Source organism: Rhamphochromis sp. 'chilingali' (assembly GCF_963969265.1).
Source record: "Rhamphochromis sp. 'chilingali' genome assembly, chromosome: 1".
NCBI classification, from domain to species: Eukaryota; Metazoa; Chordata; class Actinopteri; order Cichliformes; family Cichlidae; genus Rhamphochromis; species Rhamphochromis sp. 'chilingali'.
Genome location: NC_137929.1, coordinates 24,860,004 through 24,879,258, shown reverse-complemented (window position 1 = coordinate 24,879,258; position 19,255 = coordinate 24,860,004). Strand labels below are relative to the sequence as shown.

At 41.4% G+C, this 19,255-nt stretch overlaps 1 protein-coding gene across 2 annotated transcripts in view; it reads right to left on the bottom strand.

Annotated features, from left to right (window-relative positions):
• The window catches only part of dnah2 (dynein, axonemal, heavy chain 2), a 64,569-nt gene that overhangs the window by 9,844 nt on the left and 35,470 nt on the right, over nucleotides 1–19,255 (bottom strand). For both annotated transcript variants that reach the window (XM_080866902.1, XM_080866903.1), the window contains 40 exons: nucleotides 17,941–18,058; nucleotides 16,646–16,782; nucleotides 15,742–15,879; nucleotides 15,437–15,595; nucleotides 15,159–15,311; nucleotides 14,773–14,864; nucleotides 14,505–14,700; nucleotides 14,090–14,314; nucleotides 13,826–13,930; nucleotides 12,862–13,050; nucleotides 12,498–12,583; nucleotides 12,254–12,384; nucleotides 11,942–12,091; nucleotides 11,392–11,559; nucleotides 11,010–11,170; nucleotides 10,679–10,818; nucleotides 9,963–10,095; nucleotides 9,697–9,836; nucleotides 9,196–9,406; nucleotides 8,872–8,988; nucleotides 8,544–8,685; nucleotides 8,124–8,293; nucleotides 7,696–7,812; nucleotides 7,404–7,568; nucleotides 7,139–7,261; nucleotides 6,806–6,954; nucleotides 6,563–6,629; nucleotides 5,918–6,068; nucleotides 5,482–5,630; nucleotides 5,183–5,316; nucleotides 4,533–4,677; nucleotides 4,201–4,400; nucleotides 3,809–3,935; nucleotides 3,445–3,631; nucleotides 3,057–3,205; nucleotides 2,632–2,815; nucleotides 2,334–2,524; nucleotides 1,992–2,183; nucleotides 1,346–1,530; nucleotides 502–730 (listed from right to left, as the gene is read on the bottom strand). In XM_080866902.1, the coding sequence (XP_080723028.1) occupies nucleotides 502–730; nucleotides 1,346–1,530; nucleotides 1,992–2,183; nucleotides 2,334–2,524; nucleotides 2,632–2,815; nucleotides 3,057–3,205; nucleotides 3,445–3,631; nucleotides 3,809–3,935; nucleotides 4,201–4,400; nucleotides 4,533–4,677; nucleotides 5,183–5,316; nucleotides 5,482–5,630; nucleotides 5,918–6,068; nucleotides 6,563–6,629; nucleotides 6,806–6,954; nucleotides 7,139–7,261; nucleotides 7,404–7,568; nucleotides 7,696–7,812; nucleotides 8,124–8,293; nucleotides 8,544–8,685; nucleotides 8,872–8,988; nucleotides 9,196–9,406; nucleotides 9,697–9,836; nucleotides 9,963–10,095; nucleotides 10,679–10,818; nucleotides 11,010–11,170; nucleotides 11,392–11,559; nucleotides 11,942–12,091; nucleotides 12,254–12,384; nucleotides 12,498–12,583; nucleotides 12,862–13,050; nucleotides 13,826–13,930; nucleotides 14,090–14,314; nucleotides 14,505–14,700; nucleotides 14,773–14,864; nucleotides 15,159–15,311; nucleotides 15,437–15,595; nucleotides 15,742–15,879; nucleotides 16,646–16,782; nucleotides 17,941–18,058 (6,105 nt within the window). The remainder of the gene's footprint in view (nucleotides 1–501; nucleotides 731–1,345; nucleotides 1,531–1,991; nucleotides 2,184–2,333; nucleotides 2,525–2,631; nucleotides 2,816–3,056; nucleotides 3,206–3,444; nucleotides 3,632–3,808; nucleotides 3,936–4,200; nucleotides 4,401–4,532; nucleotides 4,678–5,182; nucleotides 5,317–5,481; nucleotides 5,631–5,917; nucleotides 6,069–6,562; nucleotides 6,630–6,805; nucleotides 6,955–7,138; nucleotides 7,262–7,403; nucleotides 7,569–7,695; nucleotides 7,813–8,123; nucleotides 8,294–8,543; nucleotides 8,686–8,871; nucleotides 8,989–9,195; nucleotides 9,407–9,696; nucleotides 9,837–9,962; nucleotides 10,096–10,678; nucleotides 10,819–11,009; nucleotides 11,171–11,391; nucleotides 11,560–11,941; nucleotides 12,092–12,253; nucleotides 12,385–12,497; nucleotides 12,584–12,861; nucleotides 13,051–13,825; nucleotides 13,931–14,089; nucleotides 14,315–14,504; nucleotides 14,701–14,772; nucleotides 14,865–15,158; nucleotides 15,312–15,436; nucleotides 15,596–15,741; nucleotides 15,880–16,645; nucleotides 16,783–17,940; nucleotides 18,059–19,255) is intronic.

The window sequence follows — 19,255 nt, the reverse complement described above, 5'->3', positions numbered from 1 at the left end:
ATTAAAAACAACAAAACCCAAATAAACAGTATAATGTCCTAATAACACACAGTTTCAGTTTTATAGAATACAAACCTTCTGAGTCCTTTCCTTAAACTTCAGGGTGAAGCATAAGCCATAAAGCACAGATTCCCAGATCTGTATCTTATTACACTGATGACTGTTAGCCAGTGTTATGTAACTATATGGATGTCTAAGCATTGCTGGGAAGAAATCTGTCAAATATGGCTGTCTGGAGTCACGCAGACAGCCTTTTTCAAGCAATTACTAACCATTAACTGGAAAAAAGAACATTACATTTCCCACGTTCTACTACACATACTTTTAAAGAGAGATGATGCCATTCAGGCTATACGGCCCAGTACACTGATTAACTGTTAAGCCCAGCGTTAAAAAACAAAACAAAAACAAAACAAAACAAAACAACTTTATTCAATATGCACATTATTACATTTTGTAGTTTCATCCCTGTTCTCTCCTCCCAACTTGTTTCACCCTCACCTTATCTTCTCTACTACCCCCAGCAGCAGTCTTGCTGGTAACCTGGGGCTGCAGGGAGAGCAGGGTGTCAAACACTGTCTTAGTCTCAGCGATCTGGCTTGCAATGTCAGCATTAGGGTGCTGGCCAAATAGTTCTGGATGCTCTGTGGATGGCATCCTGTCGATATATTCCTTGTATAAAGCCTGGGAACCGTCACGGGGGATGTAATAGTTGGTTAAAGTTGATAACCTGACAGAGAAAAAGGGGTTAATAATTATATATATATATTATATAAAATGCCCATCAGCATAATAACAGTGCAAAAAAGACAACATCATCATAATACATATGATAAGATTAAGTGTTCTGTTGGGAGCAGCAACATGAAGTGGTAGTAATTTCCTGTGCTTCAGATTGCCTCAACACATTAGCAAACAATCGTTCTACAACTACTCCTGCGTGAATGGAGCACTGAAGGTTTGTATTCTAAGCCTCAAAGATTTCACTTGATATTTATCTAAGGGGAAATCTGAGTCTTTGGGTAGAAATGATAGAAACACACGATTTGTGAAGCCAGTAAATAAACAGAGTAAGAGATCTTGACAGCACTCGGTGTATCTGCTTTTCTTAAGAAGTGATGACCTTGCTGTCCTCTTGGTGGTGCTAGCACTCTGTGAGCAAAAAGGTGCTTCAGAAAGTCTCAGTTTGAAGCAACAGTTTGCATCAAATATGGGAAATGTTTAGGCATCGGTACTTCTGCAAAAGTGCTTTTGTTTACCAAAACATATTTAAATTATTAGCACAGTGCACTGGTTTGAAGCAGTTACTAGTATACTTGCATTAGCACACTGAATAATATCTTACTTGAAGAATGGCTGGTTTATGACAGCGTCACAGAAGTAGTCATTGATGTATGTGGTCAGAAGACGTCTGTCCCAGTCATCGGTGACGTGACCTCCATAGTTGACCCCAGCAATGAGGTACTTGAGTGCATCCCAGGGAATCTCCTCATAATCATTCAGGTACAGACTGAGTAGTTTCTCACTCACCTGGGAAGTATTAAGACAAAGAGCTTAACAGACTGGGTTTGAAATCTGACACAACACATCAAGGACAAGTGCAAAACTCTCTGGAGCAGAAAGAAAAAAGAAATGTTAATGAATCAGTCTCACACACCTGAACTAAATTCTTGTGATTTGCATTTTGTTGTACTTTTGTTTACTACATTATTGTTCTCTGACACAGGAGAGCATCGTGTTGTTAGGAAAATAAAATCAACTACCTGCATACTTATTATTAATTACTCTAAATTAATGTGTTGTCTTTAATAAAGACACACGTACATTTATCCTAATCAATCAATCTTTTTCTTTACATACAAAACCATGTGATCTTCACTACATCAATCAGCAGATGTAAACACAAACATTATTACTGCACTAAACATTTGTTTTTCTGTCCTTTCCAATAGCTGTCACAGTTTTTTTCCTGTATCAAATGAATCTCTCACCTCAAAGTCAGAATCATTAAAGCCATACACAATGTTCCAGCCCATCTGTAGAAACTTCTTCCTTTCCAGAAGGATGCTGTGGAAAAAGCAGAGGGAGAAGAGGAGCTTCCTGTAGAACGCGGGTTTATTGCAGCTGTTGAATTGAGCTTCTGTCACCAGCTGGTAAAGACGCTTCATGTTGGCTTTAACACCCTGAGAATGAGAACGGGAAGTGTTAAGAGTTTAGAGCTTATAGTTTCAGTTACGTGTAGCGTGTATGTAGTGACAAGTAAAACTCACACATACAAGAATGTATATATTGTATGACTGTAGTGACACAAAGCTGTGTCTGTGAGTGTGTACCTTCGGTGGTTCAGTGGTCATCTTGATGCCAGCCTGCAGAATGGTAATGGGAAAATCAGGGTGTGGTGAAGAGCTGAGCCAGAGCCTGAAGTCTGGGTGGGGCTTCTGCAGCTGTAGCTGCTTAATCAGCTTGTCCAGCTCAGGCATCCATGACAGAGACAGGTGACAGTTGGCCAGGAACACCCAATGACCTGAAAGAGTCAGTTCAGTTTAGTTCTACGTGTAGATTCCTATTTGAGTAATCAGACACGGTGATCGTTAAAAAGCAAACAAACAAACATAGCAACTGGTCTAGCACCGTTCTTAATGCCCTCCTCTATCATGCTCTTGGCAATGGGAGCCTGTCCCTGGCCCAGAGACAGAGCCTGGAAGTGGTTGCTCATCCCAGAAGCCTCAGCTAGCTGCAGCAGAGCGCCTGTAGGGTCCACCCCGGGAGACAGAACAAAGATCAGAGGAGTACAGCTAGTTGATTCCTCCACAACCTAAGGAGAAGACAAAGATGGCACATTCATCAAAAAAGCTGGAAGAGAGTGAGACGATTTAAAAAAAAAGGCAACTTACTTGACACCTAACAGTAACTCTGCAATGGGATTTTTGGAGATTTTGACACTTCAAGCAAAAATTCAATTGCAACTAGAAAGATTATATTAACAAGAATCCAAACCTTTAATCATGATACTTGGAAAAATATCAGGAATTAGTTTAAAAAGACCTGAAACTCACTGATTTCATGTCGAGTACAGGTGGTTCCACAAAGCGAGAGCCGAGGTGTTTAATGATGAAGGAGGTAATGCAGAAAGAGACACGGTCGGGACGCATAGCACGCACTATCAGCATTTTCTGGAACTCATTACACTTACTCTCCCAATCACCTAAAGGGGGAAAAAATGTAAATCTGTAATTATACAATTTATTAGGAGTGATGCATAAAGACAAGAAGAAAAACAAATAGTCAAGTAATTAAAACTGTTGCACAGCAGTAAGAAAAAGCTGACTTTCTTGCATATCAGTTCACCCGGCCTCTCAGGAGAGCACGCTCAGTCAGTTTGCTCACAGTGAGAAGACTTTCCTCCATAAGAACACAAATGTACCCTCTATAGCACATTCAGACCTGGAAGTGGAGCATTCTCTGGCTCAGAGCTGGTGAACCAAACGTTCCAGTCTCGAGAGGATTGTTCAAAGGAGGACACGATGCCACGGAAGCCGGGCAGCTTATCCAACTGTGTGATGTTGTCCCAGCTGGAGTCTGCCAACCAGCTGGTAAATGGGTTATCCATCTGCCCCTTCTTATCAAGAACCTACAAGCATCAATCAGTCAATCATCAGTCAGTAGTCTAATTATCTCATCAATATAGGATATATAGCATATACTAAACACACTCATACACCCTACAGGTCTTTTTGAGGGATATTAGCAAATCTACTGGTGAGGAAAGATTTTACCATCAACAATGTGTCTGTTCTGTTTTTCTTACAATTCCACCTCGAAGCAAGAAGTTATACTGATCCATGTTGAGTTTTCCGGCCACCTCCAGAATTTTGGCACACATCTGGAAGCTGAAGAGCAGCTTGTGAGCCTCAAACAGACCACGACACGTGTACCTGCCCAACACAAAACCACGCGTTAGGAAGACTCACCAGGATACAGCAGCAGTAGCAAATGATGAAGTGTACGTTTCTGATTAATTATATCAAAATCTTACAGGTGTACAGATCTTTCCACAGCAAGTTCAGATACATATTACATGCCCAGTGTGCAGCATATCACTACATCAGCTCGCTCTTTTATCAAGTAGAACTGTTTATTTATGCATCGTATACATCATGTAACACACAGAAGCAGACGTGATTTCAAAACAATGCTTACTTGTACACTGCGTATGTGTGATAATCATTGAGGTTGGTGATCCTCTCCTCCAGCTTCTGGCTGCGCTTGCTCTTTTCTATGCTGAGGTTAAACAGGTTAATGTAGGCATCCAATGAGAACTGGTACATGGGGTCAATGCGGCCCATGTCACTTAGAATGAAGAAGAGAATAGAGGCTCGCTCAGCACATGGACGGTAGGCCTGTCAACACAAAAATATTAAAGACTTTTTATTATCATTTCCAAACAGCATGCAATAATAAAGAAATGCTACATTTACTGTAAGACCAAGCAAAGGAGGACAATCCCCTCTGCCGCTCTCCTGAGACCTGACCTCTCTTGCAGAGTCGATCTTGAGCTCGGTCTGTTCACTGCTTTCCAGCTGTTTTGAAACTTCAGTGGCTGTCACTTTGGATGCCTGCAGGGTGTTTACCAGCTGCACATCGTCCAGCAGCGAGCCAGTTGACTCATTCAGCAGTCTGGTAGAACAGACATAAACATACAACAATAAAAATAAAACAACCCCCCAGCCCAAATACAAAAACCTGCTCTCATTCATGGGTAGAAAACCATCTCATTCCTTGGAAAGAATTTCCTTTCGAGCTTTCGAGAACTGCATGGCTGAAAACATGAGTGATCACCATAACAAGGTGATATGCACAACTTGTGATCTTTAAGATATTAATATATATACACTGTATACAGATATTTAATGCTGGGTAGGGTCTTAATCAGTTGCTCTTTCTCAAAGTACTTTTTGCCTGAAGTACTAATAAGAGAATAATGGAAGTTGACACTTTTTCCGTTCCTTTATATAATCCCTGGTTCTTATGGAGGTACAGTAGGCATGGCTACTTTAACAAACATGTTATAATTACTATTACTGGTACAGCTGGTGGTAATAAAAGACTGGATCTAAACTGAACATTGTCCATTATGTGAGGAAAATATTGATGAAGAAGGACAAAGGTCAATGTTTGAAACCTGAGAATCTCATCCTCCAGGTCCTGCAGGCTCTTCTTGCCAGAGGCAATGCTAATCACCAAAGAGTCTTTCTGCTCTTCCAGCTCTGGACGCTCTTTACGCACCACAATTCCCAGTAGCTGGGCTTCTAAACCCTGTGTGCATGCATGCAAAATACACAAAAATCCCAGTGACAGGTAAATTAAGACGGCATCTAATACCTGAAACTGCATATAGACAAAAATTAGGAGTTATATGGAGTTATTAAGTAGCCAGAACATACAGAGGACACATATGGTTTCACAGACATGCATGCTCACCTGCTCCTTAACAGCAAAGTTTACTATAGTGGTCATTGCAGAAATCTCTGGGGTGTAGTGGGGGTTAGACAGCTTGGTGGTGATATAGAAGCGGAACTCAGCACTGTACTCCACCTCCTTATCACCCAGCTTCAACAGCAACCTGCCGCCTGCAAACACGTAGACGCATAAACATAATGAATTCATATCCATCCATCTATCCAGTGTCCTCCACCTGTCCTAGAGGCACACTCACATTCATTTAGAATTATAAATGAACGGTCTTTAGACTATGGGTGGAAGTACCCTTGCAGACACAGGGAGAACATGCAACTCCAGACAGAAAAGTCTCCACCTGGATTTGAAACCACTCAAACAGGTAAAAATTTATTTCACCAGCTGCTATTTTAAAGTGTGACTTTGCCTATGTGTGCGTGTGCATGCATTTGTATCACACCTATGCATGTCAGGGACTTGTTGAGAATTGGGTTGAGAGAGGGGTCCAATTCCTCCTGGACATTCTGCAGCAAAACAGGATTCCCAAACTGGATGGCATTCTCCAGCACCCGCAGGTAGTCTGGCATTTGAAAATCGATTACTTTGAGACCCTGCGAGTTTGGCAGATAAGAGACAACAACAACACAGCCTGTCAAACACAAAAACATACCAACAGCCTCAGAAATAATTCCTCATTCATAATCATTAAAAATGTATTTCTTTATATTTATAAACTCATCTGAGTTGAGATTTTTAAATGTCAGTGAAGTTCATCTTATTTGCTTTGTAAAAAGTACTGGCAGGCAGTCTTCATAGGTTCAGTAATTACTTGAGGGGGATCATGAGTATGTTGGTGCAGTGAATTTGAGATGAGTTGTGATAGTCTCAGAAAAGTAAAAGGTCAGCTCAAATAAGGGAAATGCATTGCTACCAGGCACGGCAATAAAAAAAGAAAGAAGAGAGAGGACAGCTAGAGTTAATGAAAATGTATCTACTAAACCTTTATGGGCAGTCAAACAAAGTTTAGTAATGTATTTTGAGTTATATTTGAGGATGTAATGTTCCCACCCAGCACTTGGTGGGAAAGAAAGAACCCAGTTCTTACCCTTGATAGTTCCATCTTTTTAATCCACTTCAAAGCTTGGCCTTGAGGGTCCACCATCAGTGGCCATCTTGACAAAAAGAGCAGAGAAAGATATAAGAAGTTGTATTTACACCTTCACACATGGTTTGTAAACTGTAAAACATACATGCACAACTCTAAATCCAGAAAAAAAACGAATAAAATGAGATTCCCCAAAACTAATAATAATAAAACTTATAATAAGATACCGAATGATGCACTGACCGGTTTCCACGGGTGACTATAATTCCGTTCTCAGTAGAAAAAGCATCAGTGGGCAGGCCCTGGATGTTCCAGTCTCTCACCACTGTGGGTTTGGACATAAAAACTGCAAAACTGAATCCTGGTGTACATGCGATCCCTAAGCCCCTTACCTGAAAAGAGTGTAAGCAGATACAGAAAGAGAGAGAGAAGAAATAAAAAACAAGAAAAATAAAAGAGTACAGTATACATGGGTCATTCAATTTTAAGAGGGCATTTTTTTCTTAGACGTTCACTAGAAGTTTACTGCACAGTAGGATTTACTGGGTGCTTTAACAGTGTGTTTGGCTGCCTGACCTCCTTCATCCAGATTTGAAGCAACTCCTCTCTATAGTTGGAAAGGAAGGGGCCCATGTATGAGAGAAAAGAAGCTGCCAGCAAACAGTCTCCCACCAGATACCCCATATTTTCTTCAAGGCCCTGAAAAACACACAGATTTGGATTACATAAAGATGCATGTGGGTTTTTATGTTAAGTATTGTTCTTTGCCATATTTTAAGTAGTATTTTAAGTTTAGACAGGTGAGTGGGTATGTGTGTGTGTGTGTGTGGGGGGGGCGTACAACAACTCTCTCCTCCCAGCGGACCCTCTCTCCAGCAAGTCCAGTCACCAGTTTGCCAGCACGGTCCAGTTTCACCTCCATCTCATCTGATTTCTTCCTCAAACTCTCCTTCATGGCCAGCTTTTCACTGTGCTGCTTTTTCAGCTGCTCCAATTTTCCCCCCAACTGCTCACAAACACATGCAGATCGATTATAATAATGGAACGCCATTATGCTCTTTTGCAAACTGAGCTCTCATCAATCAAACGCTTATATCTGTCTGGTGGTTCCATGATGTACTGGTTCTTCATACCGCTCGTAGTTTGTTTTGAGCCTCGGCCAGCGCGGCCTGCTTCTCTGCTAGCTGGGCCATGGCAGCATTCAGCTGGGCACGCTTTGGTTCTACTACCCTGTAGACACGACCGTACACCTGGAAAAACCATATAAACATTCATGGATTTAGTTTTGCCCCAGACTTTTTCTCATCATATGTAACGAAGCTTCTTTTTTGTTACTGTTCTCATATTCTACTTTCTTGGGCATGTGCTTTCTTCTTTTGCTGTAGTGTGCTTAACCTGCACTGTGGATGACAGTGTCTTTTGTTTATCTACAATCCGTTATATATCGCCATGTTTAACTATAACCAACTACCACTTACCATATGCTAGCAGGTCCACGGTGACTATTGTTATTTGTAAGTATGTTTAAAAGTGTGTGTGACCGTGTGTAGCGACCTCTTACCTCCATGGCTCTGACCCACATACAGAGTGACTTGGCAGCCAGCGATACTTTGCCGATGATCTCTGGCTGGAAGTCCACTTGCTTGCAGTACAGGCCAATCTTCTTCAAAACACGGTCTGATATATTATCTTTGTCAAAATGAACCAATGTTTTGATGAAGTTTCCCTCACCTGCCAGAGACACATGACAGTCAGTTAACAATCAATTGCTGTATTAAAGATGAAAAAGAATGAGTACATTTAACCCCTAATATAACATCTACAATCACCCTTTTTCCTCAAAAAAGCTGATTGTAACTGTGGACTGTAATTCTCTGATTGTGCTGTACTCATTTTCACTACACTACAGTTTTGCCTGTTATTTCTGTTCTTTTGCCAAACTCTCTCTTCAATTAATTTCTGCACTGCTGCTGTCGCTCACCCAGCTGTCTCTTGGCTTCTGCCCAGGTTGGCTCTTTCTCCAGAAGGGTCATAACAGCATGCATCACTGTCTCCACCAGTGCAGGAGGACGGCCGTATGATTTGATCTCTGTCATGTCCTTCTTATTCAGAGACTCCAGAGCCTATGTGCAAAAACATCAATGTGTGGTTGTTAGAAGGCTCAGTCGTGTGAAAATCCAATACAAATAAGACATAAAACACATGCCGAGTGGTACTCGTAGCAAATTACTCACCAAACCAGACAATATAATGAACAAAGTAAGCGCATACATGTTATTCCATGAGAGCAGTCAGCGGGACAAACATACCTTCATGGCTTCTTCCAGGGCAGGCAGGGCCTCGTCCAGGTCTCTCTGTGCATTCTCAGCCATGGCTTTACACTGCAACTCTTCTGCCCTGATTTTCTCATTTTCATCACTCACCGTCTGAATGCAAGCACACATGTGAGTGAATGTGAGTTCAACTGTTATTATTTATTCCGTTTTTTCAGTAACAATCTACCACATAACATTTCAAAAAAATCAGTTTTCAGTTTTAATTCAAAAGGATCTTTAGGTGACTCGTGGAAGTAACCCACGCAAATATTACTTCAATCTCTGCAGTGAGTTATGTTCATGTACTGTAGCACATACCTTCTGTTGGCTGTCGGCTTCTTTCTTTTGTTGCACAATGACGGACAAATATTCATCACACTGTTTCTGGAACTCGGCAACCTGCTTTTTGGCCTCCTCGAGCTCTAGAGACATGGCCTCCACTTTCTCCCTCGTTTCACTGATTTTCAGAAGGCCGTTACGCAGCTTGCTCACCTGCTCTCCCAACTCACCGCGTTTCTCCGCCAGCAGTCTGGATCGGCACAAACACATTCGCAAACAGAAGCCCGACAAGCTGATTTTAACAGAGATGCGCATTTAGGGAATGGAACGGGCAAGCAGAGCTATTTAACCACCAAGGAAGCGCAGTAGAGAAGAGTCAGACAGACTGCAACTGTAAATACCCTCAAACTCATAACCTACAACAGTGCAGTGTATCTTCATTGCTATCCAAGTGAGCGTAAAACACTTATGAAGCATTTCAATGTGGTAGGAAAAGTGGAGACAAGCAAAGGAGGAATTCAAAGGTAAAAAGCTGCTTACTTCTTGTATCCAGACACCAGCTCCAGGTAGTTTGTTGGTGTCACATAATTTTGTCTCCTCAGCTCCAGTTTCATTCTTTGGGAGACTTGTGCTACTGACTGGTGTGTGGTCACAAAGATACTGGCAACCTTTGTCTGGATCTAAAACGTCACACAGAAACGTAGAAATGTTACCTTGAGACAAATCATGGAATATCTTCTCCCCTCTGTGCTTAAATGCTCAAAGGTAAAAGTGCACATATGTCTCTTTGTGTGTGCATGCCTCACCCCTTCCACTGAGCCCAGCTCCATTCCGTCCAAGTACCTCTCAGCAACCTCCAGGAGGGCATCTTTGGGCCATTCACAGAACCAGTCTATAGTGGTGCAGTTAACAAGAGCTGGGTACTGGAGGATGCGGTTCCTGTAGGCAAACAGCCACTTCTCAACATTGTGCGACTGCTACACTGCACCGCTAATCGCAACAAGGGTTAAAAGGCCTACCACTCATAACAAGCTCTTCCCTTAATGCTTGTCAGTGAAGAGCTGTTTTTATCAACAAAAGAAAATGTGTGTTCATCTATTTGCTCACTACATGTTTGTGTGTACAGACAGCTGGCCGTTTGTCTCAGCACGAGTCCTTGCTCTAGAATCACTCAAATAACTTGACCTTGTTTATCTTAGATGACTCACTGTTCTAACTGCAACTTTGCAGAGTGGTGTAGGGACTAATCGCTCTATAAGGCTGCCAGTTGATTTAAATGTATTTATTTACAAATCACCATGACTAAAATGATATCATAGAGGGTTTATTGTGTTCATTTTACTTGGAGTCACAAAGTGGATTTCTCAGTTTAAATACTGTAGCACAGCAAAAAACACTTTCATCCCTTTCTTCCTCCAGTCCCACATTTATTCAGTAGTTTAAAAAAATCTGGAGAAAAAACCCCCAAAAAGGGGGCAGGAACTTCTTGTCAGTCAGGATACATTACATAAATAGACTCTACCTGAATGGCTCTCCCACTGGACTCAAACAGAGCACAGTGTGCAGGTTGTTCCTGACTCGCTCGATCAGGTAGCTGAACAATGAGTCAGGAGTCTCAGCCACATTGTCTTTCCTGGCAGACTCTGAAAGAGCATTGCATACCTACAGGCAAAGAGACAGCGTTACACACTGCATGAGGATATGAGCATTTTGAATCTACGCTTTGTGAAAACCGATTTCATTTACCCATATGCTACCTGTTGGCTTCATAGAATGAATAAATATGGTATGGAAATTAAATGATATGCCCTAGAGATAGAAAGACATACTGGCCAGATGAAAGCTATACACACCTCTACAAACTCGTCTGGCTTATATAGGTTAGGCACCTCTCCTGAACTCAGGATGTTATTGATATCCTCTAGGAAGGATTCGTCAACAATCTGGGTGTCATTGAACAGAAAGACTGTGGGCTTGTTGTCCACACCCGCCAAACGGTACAGCTTCTTGATGTCTAGAAGCCACACACACACACACACAGACACACGCACACTTAAAATCCCTCACTGTACTAGTAAAAATATTCAACTTATGCAATGCTGACATCCACGAATTTCCTAATATTATTAAATTGGCATGTTTAGTTTTAGCTTTTTTCATTTTAACTGGAAGGTAGTAGACAAATTGCAGTTTCTCAAAAGTCTGCGAATGTAACGGTTGTGTGGCGGACCTCACCCTCTCTAAACTCCAGTTTGCGGTACTGCTTGGTGACTTCCACTTGGAATACCTGGTACTGACATATGAAGGCAGCTATCTTAGACAGGCTTCGCCGACCTGAGCCCCCGACACCTACCACCAGCATGTTGCCCCTGAGCTGACTGATCACTCGAATGATCCGAGTAACTGCAAAGGGAGCAGAAAGATATAACACATCAGCTTCACCGTGCCCGGAAATCCCAGGAGGAAATACAATATACAAACTAAAATTAGTGTGAGTTAGACAATAGTGCACTGCTACTGACTTAAATACCATGCCACAAAATAGCATGCTGACAGTATTGAGCGTGCTGATAGGTCCTTAGTCTCTCAGCTTTTAGTTTTGCTCTTTTTCTCTGTTTTTCAAAGCAGTTTCAAGATAGATCTGATTGTTAAAAGTGAGAAACCTTTAACAGTACAATGACTTGTGGGTGGAACTGACACTGTGGGTTGATGCATCAGGTGTATTGCCCTGTTTTAAACATGCATGCAAATGTGCGTGGTTGTGTGTGTTGCGTTTCAGATGTACTGTGTTCGATGGCATCTCTGAAGAGCACCAGGTTTGTAGGCACCACGCCAGGTGTCAGATTGTAGTCCTCTTGCTGTGTTTCCATGAACTTCTTGAGACTCTTCATGTCATGCAGGTCCTCATAGACAGACGACTCACTCATGAAATCACCTACCCCACAGAACAACAATAAACACATTTAAACAGTTTCACATATTCTGGGCTGGTAATGGACTTAGAAATTAGCCATCAACCCATGAACTCATCTGTGGGAGTATTTTTACACATATTGGAGAAACAATGTTTATGCACAGAATGCAAATAATTAAGTACCAAATATTGGCAGTTGCTTGTTCGGGCAGATGCTGTGGAAGGTGAGGTCAAAGAGTGAACCCAGTTTTTCCTCTAGGAGAGAAATAAAGGTATCCATATCACTGTGGTTTACAAGCCGATCTGAGAAAACCCTGAAATTGACAAATCACATCATCCAGATATTATTCTCTGTATACATGATAAAAGTACCCATGCATTTTAATTTATAAAGCACTGCAGAAAGGCATTCAAATACTGTGATCACCTGAAACATTCATGGATCCACAGTCTAGTAATGTTGGTTTTGGTATCATGGAAGTCTGGATGAGCTCTTAGTAAACCTTGAAACACCTACAAGAGATAAACGGGGGGGAAAGATATATCACAGAGCATTTTAATTTCAAAGGTACTAAATAATTCAGAGTTTTCATTAAAATCTGAATGAACTCATGAAGACTGTTACCTAAAAGTGATTTTAGGCAAGAAAATGTGTGACCAAGTAGATATGTGTTATTCTTACCAAGGTGAAGTTTAGTTAGTGTTTTATGGAAAATGCATTTTAAGCAGTCTTTGGTTGTACTATTTATGTGCCGTGCAACAGAAGTTCATACTGATGTACACAAATGTACCTTGGAGATGTCCCTGAGGTTGAAGAGGTAATGTATCTTGGCTGGAGTGGGAAGAAAAAAGGCAGTGACGCCATTATACAGCTCTAAGGTTGCCTGAGTGAGAAGCTTTCCAATGGGCTTCAGCTCCTCCTTAAACTCCTGGAGCTTTTGGTTGATCATGGCACTGTAGATGCACTTGATCTGGGAGGCCTGCATGCAGAGAGGAAAGGCAACAATATTCCCAAAACACAACATGCAGACATGTCAGTAGCATACCAGGATAATGCAGGTGTAGTGGTTACAACAGCAAGATAATTTCTTAAAATCTAATTTCATGCTGCCCAATTCACACATAAACCAGGCAAAGCAACTAAAATTTCAAGTGTTTAGATCCTGAATGCAGCATGGCTCCAGCAATTTTTAAAGCGAATTTAATTTAGCTCTTCTAAGGCAACAGAAAACAGGGTTGAGATTGGAGTCAGATAACTGATGCTAGCTGATAAATGAAAATACTAAAAAGAGACGGTGATTAGAAGGGAGCGAAGAAGGGAGTGAACAATAAAACAGGGAAATTATAAACATGCCCAAAACTACAAAATAAGAATAACAAACACATAAGGGAACAAAGAGGGAGGGGGAGATGGTAGGAGGTAAATTAGCAGGGCAGCGCACAGGCAGGCTAGAACACAATTGTAAACTTGAGGGTGTTAGAAATGTGAAAGAGAACGCAATTTTACAGCATTTGTCATCGTGGCTATAATTACAATCAGGGTCATTCCTGTAGGGTGCCATGAAAAAAGCACTAACAAACAGAAAACACCAACAGGAGCAAAACCACAGTCAACACTGAAGAAATGCAAAAATGTGCCTGTGTAAATGAAGAAGGCATTACACAGAGAAAGTAAAACATAACTGCCTGCTAAAATATCACGCTGCTTAATTATAGGAAGAAAAGACAGGAAGACATAAAGAGAGCAACACTTACATTAGGGAAAGTCATATTAATGAGGTTGAATCGACTCTGAAAACGCGGCGTGATGTGAGTCCTCCCACCACCAGGGGGCCCCATTGATGCTAGCAAGAACATGTCCTGAAACACAACAGAAAAAGTGTAGTGTCCTCTGCATATAAAACAGAAAACATTTCACATTGTCACACAGTTTAAACCAAGGCCCTTAGAAAGCAGCAAAACTATCTCTCCAATTATAACACGCCTCACTCATGCCTTCATTAAAACTCAGTTTCTCACCTTGACAACCTTTAGGGTCTGTTTCTTGCGATCATACCAGAAGCCATAGTCAATCCATAGGCGCAGAAGCTCCAGGGGTGGCTGGGAGCCAAAGAGGTCATGAGCCGGCATGTTGAGGTCATCTAGGAAACATAGCAGGTGTTTCCCACCTGCTGGCACATACACGCCTTTGGTTCTCTTTTCTATGCGACTCTCTATAATGTCCTGGATGTTGTTAGAGGTGGTCTGGACAGCAAACGAAAGATGAAACGACGTGAATAATCATAAATCTTTAAAATATTTCTTCAAAGCATCTACCAGCTTATAACTGTAACCAGAACAAGTAGGCACTAATTAGGCCTAATTAAAGCACAGAGATAAACATCAGCACACACATGGCATACATAGCTAAACACAGACTATACAATGAACTGACCTGTGAAGACATGTTGATGGTAAGGGTTTTCCATTTGTTATCTAAGCCCTGCAGAATACTCTGAGCCACTGAAGTTTTACCAGTGCCCACTGGCCCAGTGAGCAGCACAGGGTAGTGTTTCAACACCAGAGCCTTAACCAGTAAGTTATAGCGAACGGTGTCCACAGTTGGAACCATAATCTTATAGAATGGAGCTCTGAGGGAAAAGACAGGGAGATACATAAATATGTCATAGATCCAGGTCACATAATAACATCTGATTACTTACGAAGCATTGTAGCGCCAGCCTTTTGGCAATTTATCTTCAAATGAAGCCCAGCATTTGTTCTTTGGGTCCACGTAGTACTCATAAACTGTGTCCTGCAAGAATTCATATACCTTAACACTTGACACAGGCTTGCAGGCGTGCAACCATCTACTCAACAAATTCATAGGATTGAAAGGTTTGAGTGATAATTGGGCAAAAACAGGTTACTGTGTTGGTCTACTTGTTAAAATTTTGTAAAAAAAATAGTTTATTTACAATTACAAAATAAGTACACTTGACACTGGTTAATTCCCTACCTTTATTGGGGAATGTAATGAGGTTATAGAATAGAAGTTAACTCATTTCATATGCCATTAGTGTGTAAACAAAAATGTTCTCTGGAAGACCTTGGCAGGGAATGTTCCCTCCATCTCCCGTAGGAAGTTGTCCATCCTCTTGCGTCCATCCTCGTCGACAGAGGCACATATGGACCAGATAAGGCTGAAGATGAACCACAGTTCCACCATCCTACCCAGGCTATCTGTGTCTGAAGGATTCACCTGAAGATAGAGCAAAGGAAAAATGCATTTAGTTACACCTATTAGAGATCGACAATTCATCACTGTTGTGGTGCAATTACCCATGGATGGGATTACAATCTACATTTGCACTCTGCTTATTATACCCCACTGCTCGATGTAGCCAGGGAGTCATAGAGGCGGCAGAGAGAGGTGACGCCATTAAGTTCGGCGATGGGGATCAGCTCCTTGCAGTTGCTCTTCTTATAGTTGATCGTGCTCTCTATGTACTTCTCGAACAAGGGCTTCAAATGGTTCACTTCAGCCTGTGAAGTGACATAGAGTGACACATGGAAGTAAAGAGAACGGTGCCAGAAAAAAGAAAACATTACTAATCATACTCGTTAACTATACATACTCTTAACTGAAATGCATGTCCTAATGAGAGTTATTATGAGTGACTGTATTGTACTTTGTGTCGCTTGTTCAGCCAGGACTGCACAAAGGGTTTCCATCCCAGATCAGTATAATCATTGTAGACCATTCCACAGCGGGACACCGTAGCTGGAGAAGCCACTGCTAGATTCTCCACCTCAAATAGAAGAGACACCTGCAACAAATGAATTGTAGTTTTTATACATATTCACTAAAGCTGCATAAATACAGGAAGCAACTGGCAGCAATGTGGCAACCAGTAATTAGTCCATAGTAATTGAATGAGATCTGCGACTCAGCAGGTTAAATAACTGCTGGCAACAGGAAGAAAACATGACCTGAGATAAACTTTTCCCAACTTCCAGTCAACCGACTAAATTGACTACCACTGAGAGTGACAATCGCTGTTTGACATATAACCCAGCAGTGAACACACCTAGGGTCACCTAGGCAACCGAAGCTTGAAATGTTTGCAAGCAGCCAGCTGTCAGCTTCAAAGCTATGTGGACAAGTGAATCTCTTCCAGCGTGTGCACAGCTTTATTGTCAGCATGTGTGATTCAGCTCCCTCCCTCAGTTAATCAAATAAAGCACAGACGATTCTGGGTGATGATAAGCTGAAATTTTCTTCCATTTCATATGTGAGCCGGATAACAAGGATTAAGCCACTTGAATGCTGCTTATTTGTCTTATAAAACTAATCTTATCATGTGTTTGAGCTTTTGTTTTTCTGGATTTACTGAACAGAATCTAAAACAGTCTGGCTGAACAAAACTATTTTAGCCGCTGCATTTTTACTGCTTTCCTTGCAGAAACTGATTCAAAACTTGGCCTTCTCACCAGCACACTGGAGCACTTGAAGAGGACGGCGCGACCATAAATGATATTAGAAAAAGTCAAAGGTCAAATAATGAAAAGTGCTGTTTCATGATCTGTTCTCACCTGCTCAGGCATAGAGATTCTCTCTCCGTTGATGAGCGTGAGCACTTTGTTGTCATCCATTACTGAGTTCATACTCTCAATCCAAAGTGTGTCAACTGGCCCGTCAAACACAATCCACTTCTCATCTGGTTTCTCATCTTAAGTGAGGAAAGAAGATATTGTGACAGAGACGTGTGTGATAGCAACATTCACACTCACAACAAGAAGACAGTAAGAAGTCGATGTATTGTTTAATAGTTCATAAAAATAGAAGCACTGCCTTTCAATCTTTAGATCTCTCCTTTGTAAACTGGCTTCACACTTACACTGATGGCAAGAAACTCTAAAATCAATACTATGTAATATACATTTTGAAACCATTGTGTCATGGTCCCTGTGCCTCACCAGCGGATCCCGTCTTAGGCAACATGTGTTTTTGTTGTTTTTGCTCTCTCTCTCCCTTGCCGCGGCGGTGCTCATTATGGGCTCCCGCCCCTGGCCCACGCATCTGCCATCTCCACACCTGCTGCCTATCTGCGTAATTGCGAGTCCTACTTAAGATGGCAGCACTGTGCTACTCGTCGCTGGATCGTCGAGCTATCAGCATCAGTCGCTCAGTAGTTTGAGAATCAGAATCTGTGAGTTCTTTCTGTCTGTTCGCCTCTAACTAAAGTTTCATATCTTTCCCAGACCTTTCCCTGCCTGCCTGTCATCCCATGGACGAGTGTGTGGGTTTGTGTAACCCAGTTGTGGAGAGAGGAGAGTGATTCTTTGGAGCGCGTCTGATCCCCTTCCTTTCCCTCACGTACCCCGGAGCCCTGGACCCCCCCTTCCAGCACGTTGTATATAGAATCACCTGGTATTGTCTGTATCAACAAACTGTCTTCTCTACAAGGATTTCTGGTCTGCGCCTGAGCCCGTTAGCTAAACGTGACACATTGTCATGAACAAGATCGATTAATTATTTCTCTAACAGCTCCAAAAAAAGGAATCATTCTTCTTTAGTGCTGGATCTCATTTTAAATTTTGACTATTGTAACAAGTGAAGCCAATAAATGTTTGTAAATGAGCTCACCCAATGTAAGATTATGCAGATAAAGCTGCACAGCATGCTGTAGCTTCTCAGTACTCAGTGAAGCTCCAAAGTGGCAGTATGCACACGTGGAACAAAGAACTTATTTTGTTTTCATCATGACTTAAAAAAAAACTGAGCATATAAAAAACTTCCCTGTGACATTCAATTTCAGTCAGTTTAGAAGGTAGAACAGGCTATGGGGAAGAATCATCCATACAGTGTGTTTTTCTGGGGTTCGCACCTGCGCACGCTGATCTCATGAGGGATGACAGCACTCCATCAGTCCACTCGTTAGTAGAGAGATCATTCTCGCCATACAGCTCTCCTAAACTGAGGGCTTTGGGATTCAGAGGATAGTCCTGCCAAATGAGACATGAACGGTAAAAATGGAGTCATCTGCTCTGTTTTAAAATCATGGAGAGTAGCTTGTAAAGAAATGCAAGGCTTTAGTTAGATGAATTTGGCCAAACCAATGTTCATCAGTTGCATAAATACATTTTTGTTTTTACATTTTTACTATTGGATTTTCACTCTGTGTACAGACACCAACAGAAAAAGGCTCATAAGTCAGAAGGTTTGTGAAGAGTAGCCAATCTCTAATCATTCAGTGCTTGGATATATTGGATTTGACATGGTTATTGTCTGATATATGACAATATGAAAACTTTTTTTTACAGAACAGAAAAGAAAAAAAGTCTGAGCTCATTTTAAAATTGTTCTTTCTTCAGCAGATCAAAGTCCTGCTACATTGTTTGCAGAACATGTAGCAGAGTTTGCCAGATGAGGATCTCATGTATCATTTATAGGCTGTAAAAAACCCTAGATAAGTGAATGTAGTTAAATACAGATCAGTCATAAGATGAAATACACACTGATGTAAATGAGGCGACAGCGTTCTAATTTTGTTTATGTTTTGCTCTTTACTCTTTACTTTTTTTGTTGGTAACTTAATGGAACATTTGAATCTGGGAAATATTGAACCATTTAGATATTAATATGACATTTTGTCAGCTCTCGAGCATAACAAAAGTTTTAGTAAGAATTGGATTTCAGCCACATTATGATAAATATTAAAAAAGTGCCGGTGGTGGTGGAAAGTGAGTCTCCATGATCTGAGGTGTGGTTGTTCTCTATTACAGAGGGAGTTCATACTGTGAGTTTTCCTCTCAGTGATGGGCTTGGAGGAGCAAAAGGTCACACACTTAGAGACGTATGTGACTTCCAATTACTTCACTGAGAAGAGCTCTGCTGAAATGATGCTTCAGTGTCTAATGTGGAAGAAGTGGGAGGGTTCAGTCTGTCTGGGACAAAAACCTACAATGGACACAAGCTTTGACCTCATTTAATCAAACTGAAGCAAGCAGCCAGTTTCAGTCCCTTTAATTCATGTTTGCCTGTTTAGATCTAATCACTGCGATGCTTACTGCCTGTTCTGTAACTGCATGAAAAAAGAAAAAAAGAATCCTGTGACAGTAGTTGAAGAATTTTACCATTAAGAATACAAACTTCAAAGTCCGGCAACAAAACATTCTTTCTGATTAAAAAAGCAAGCAGTA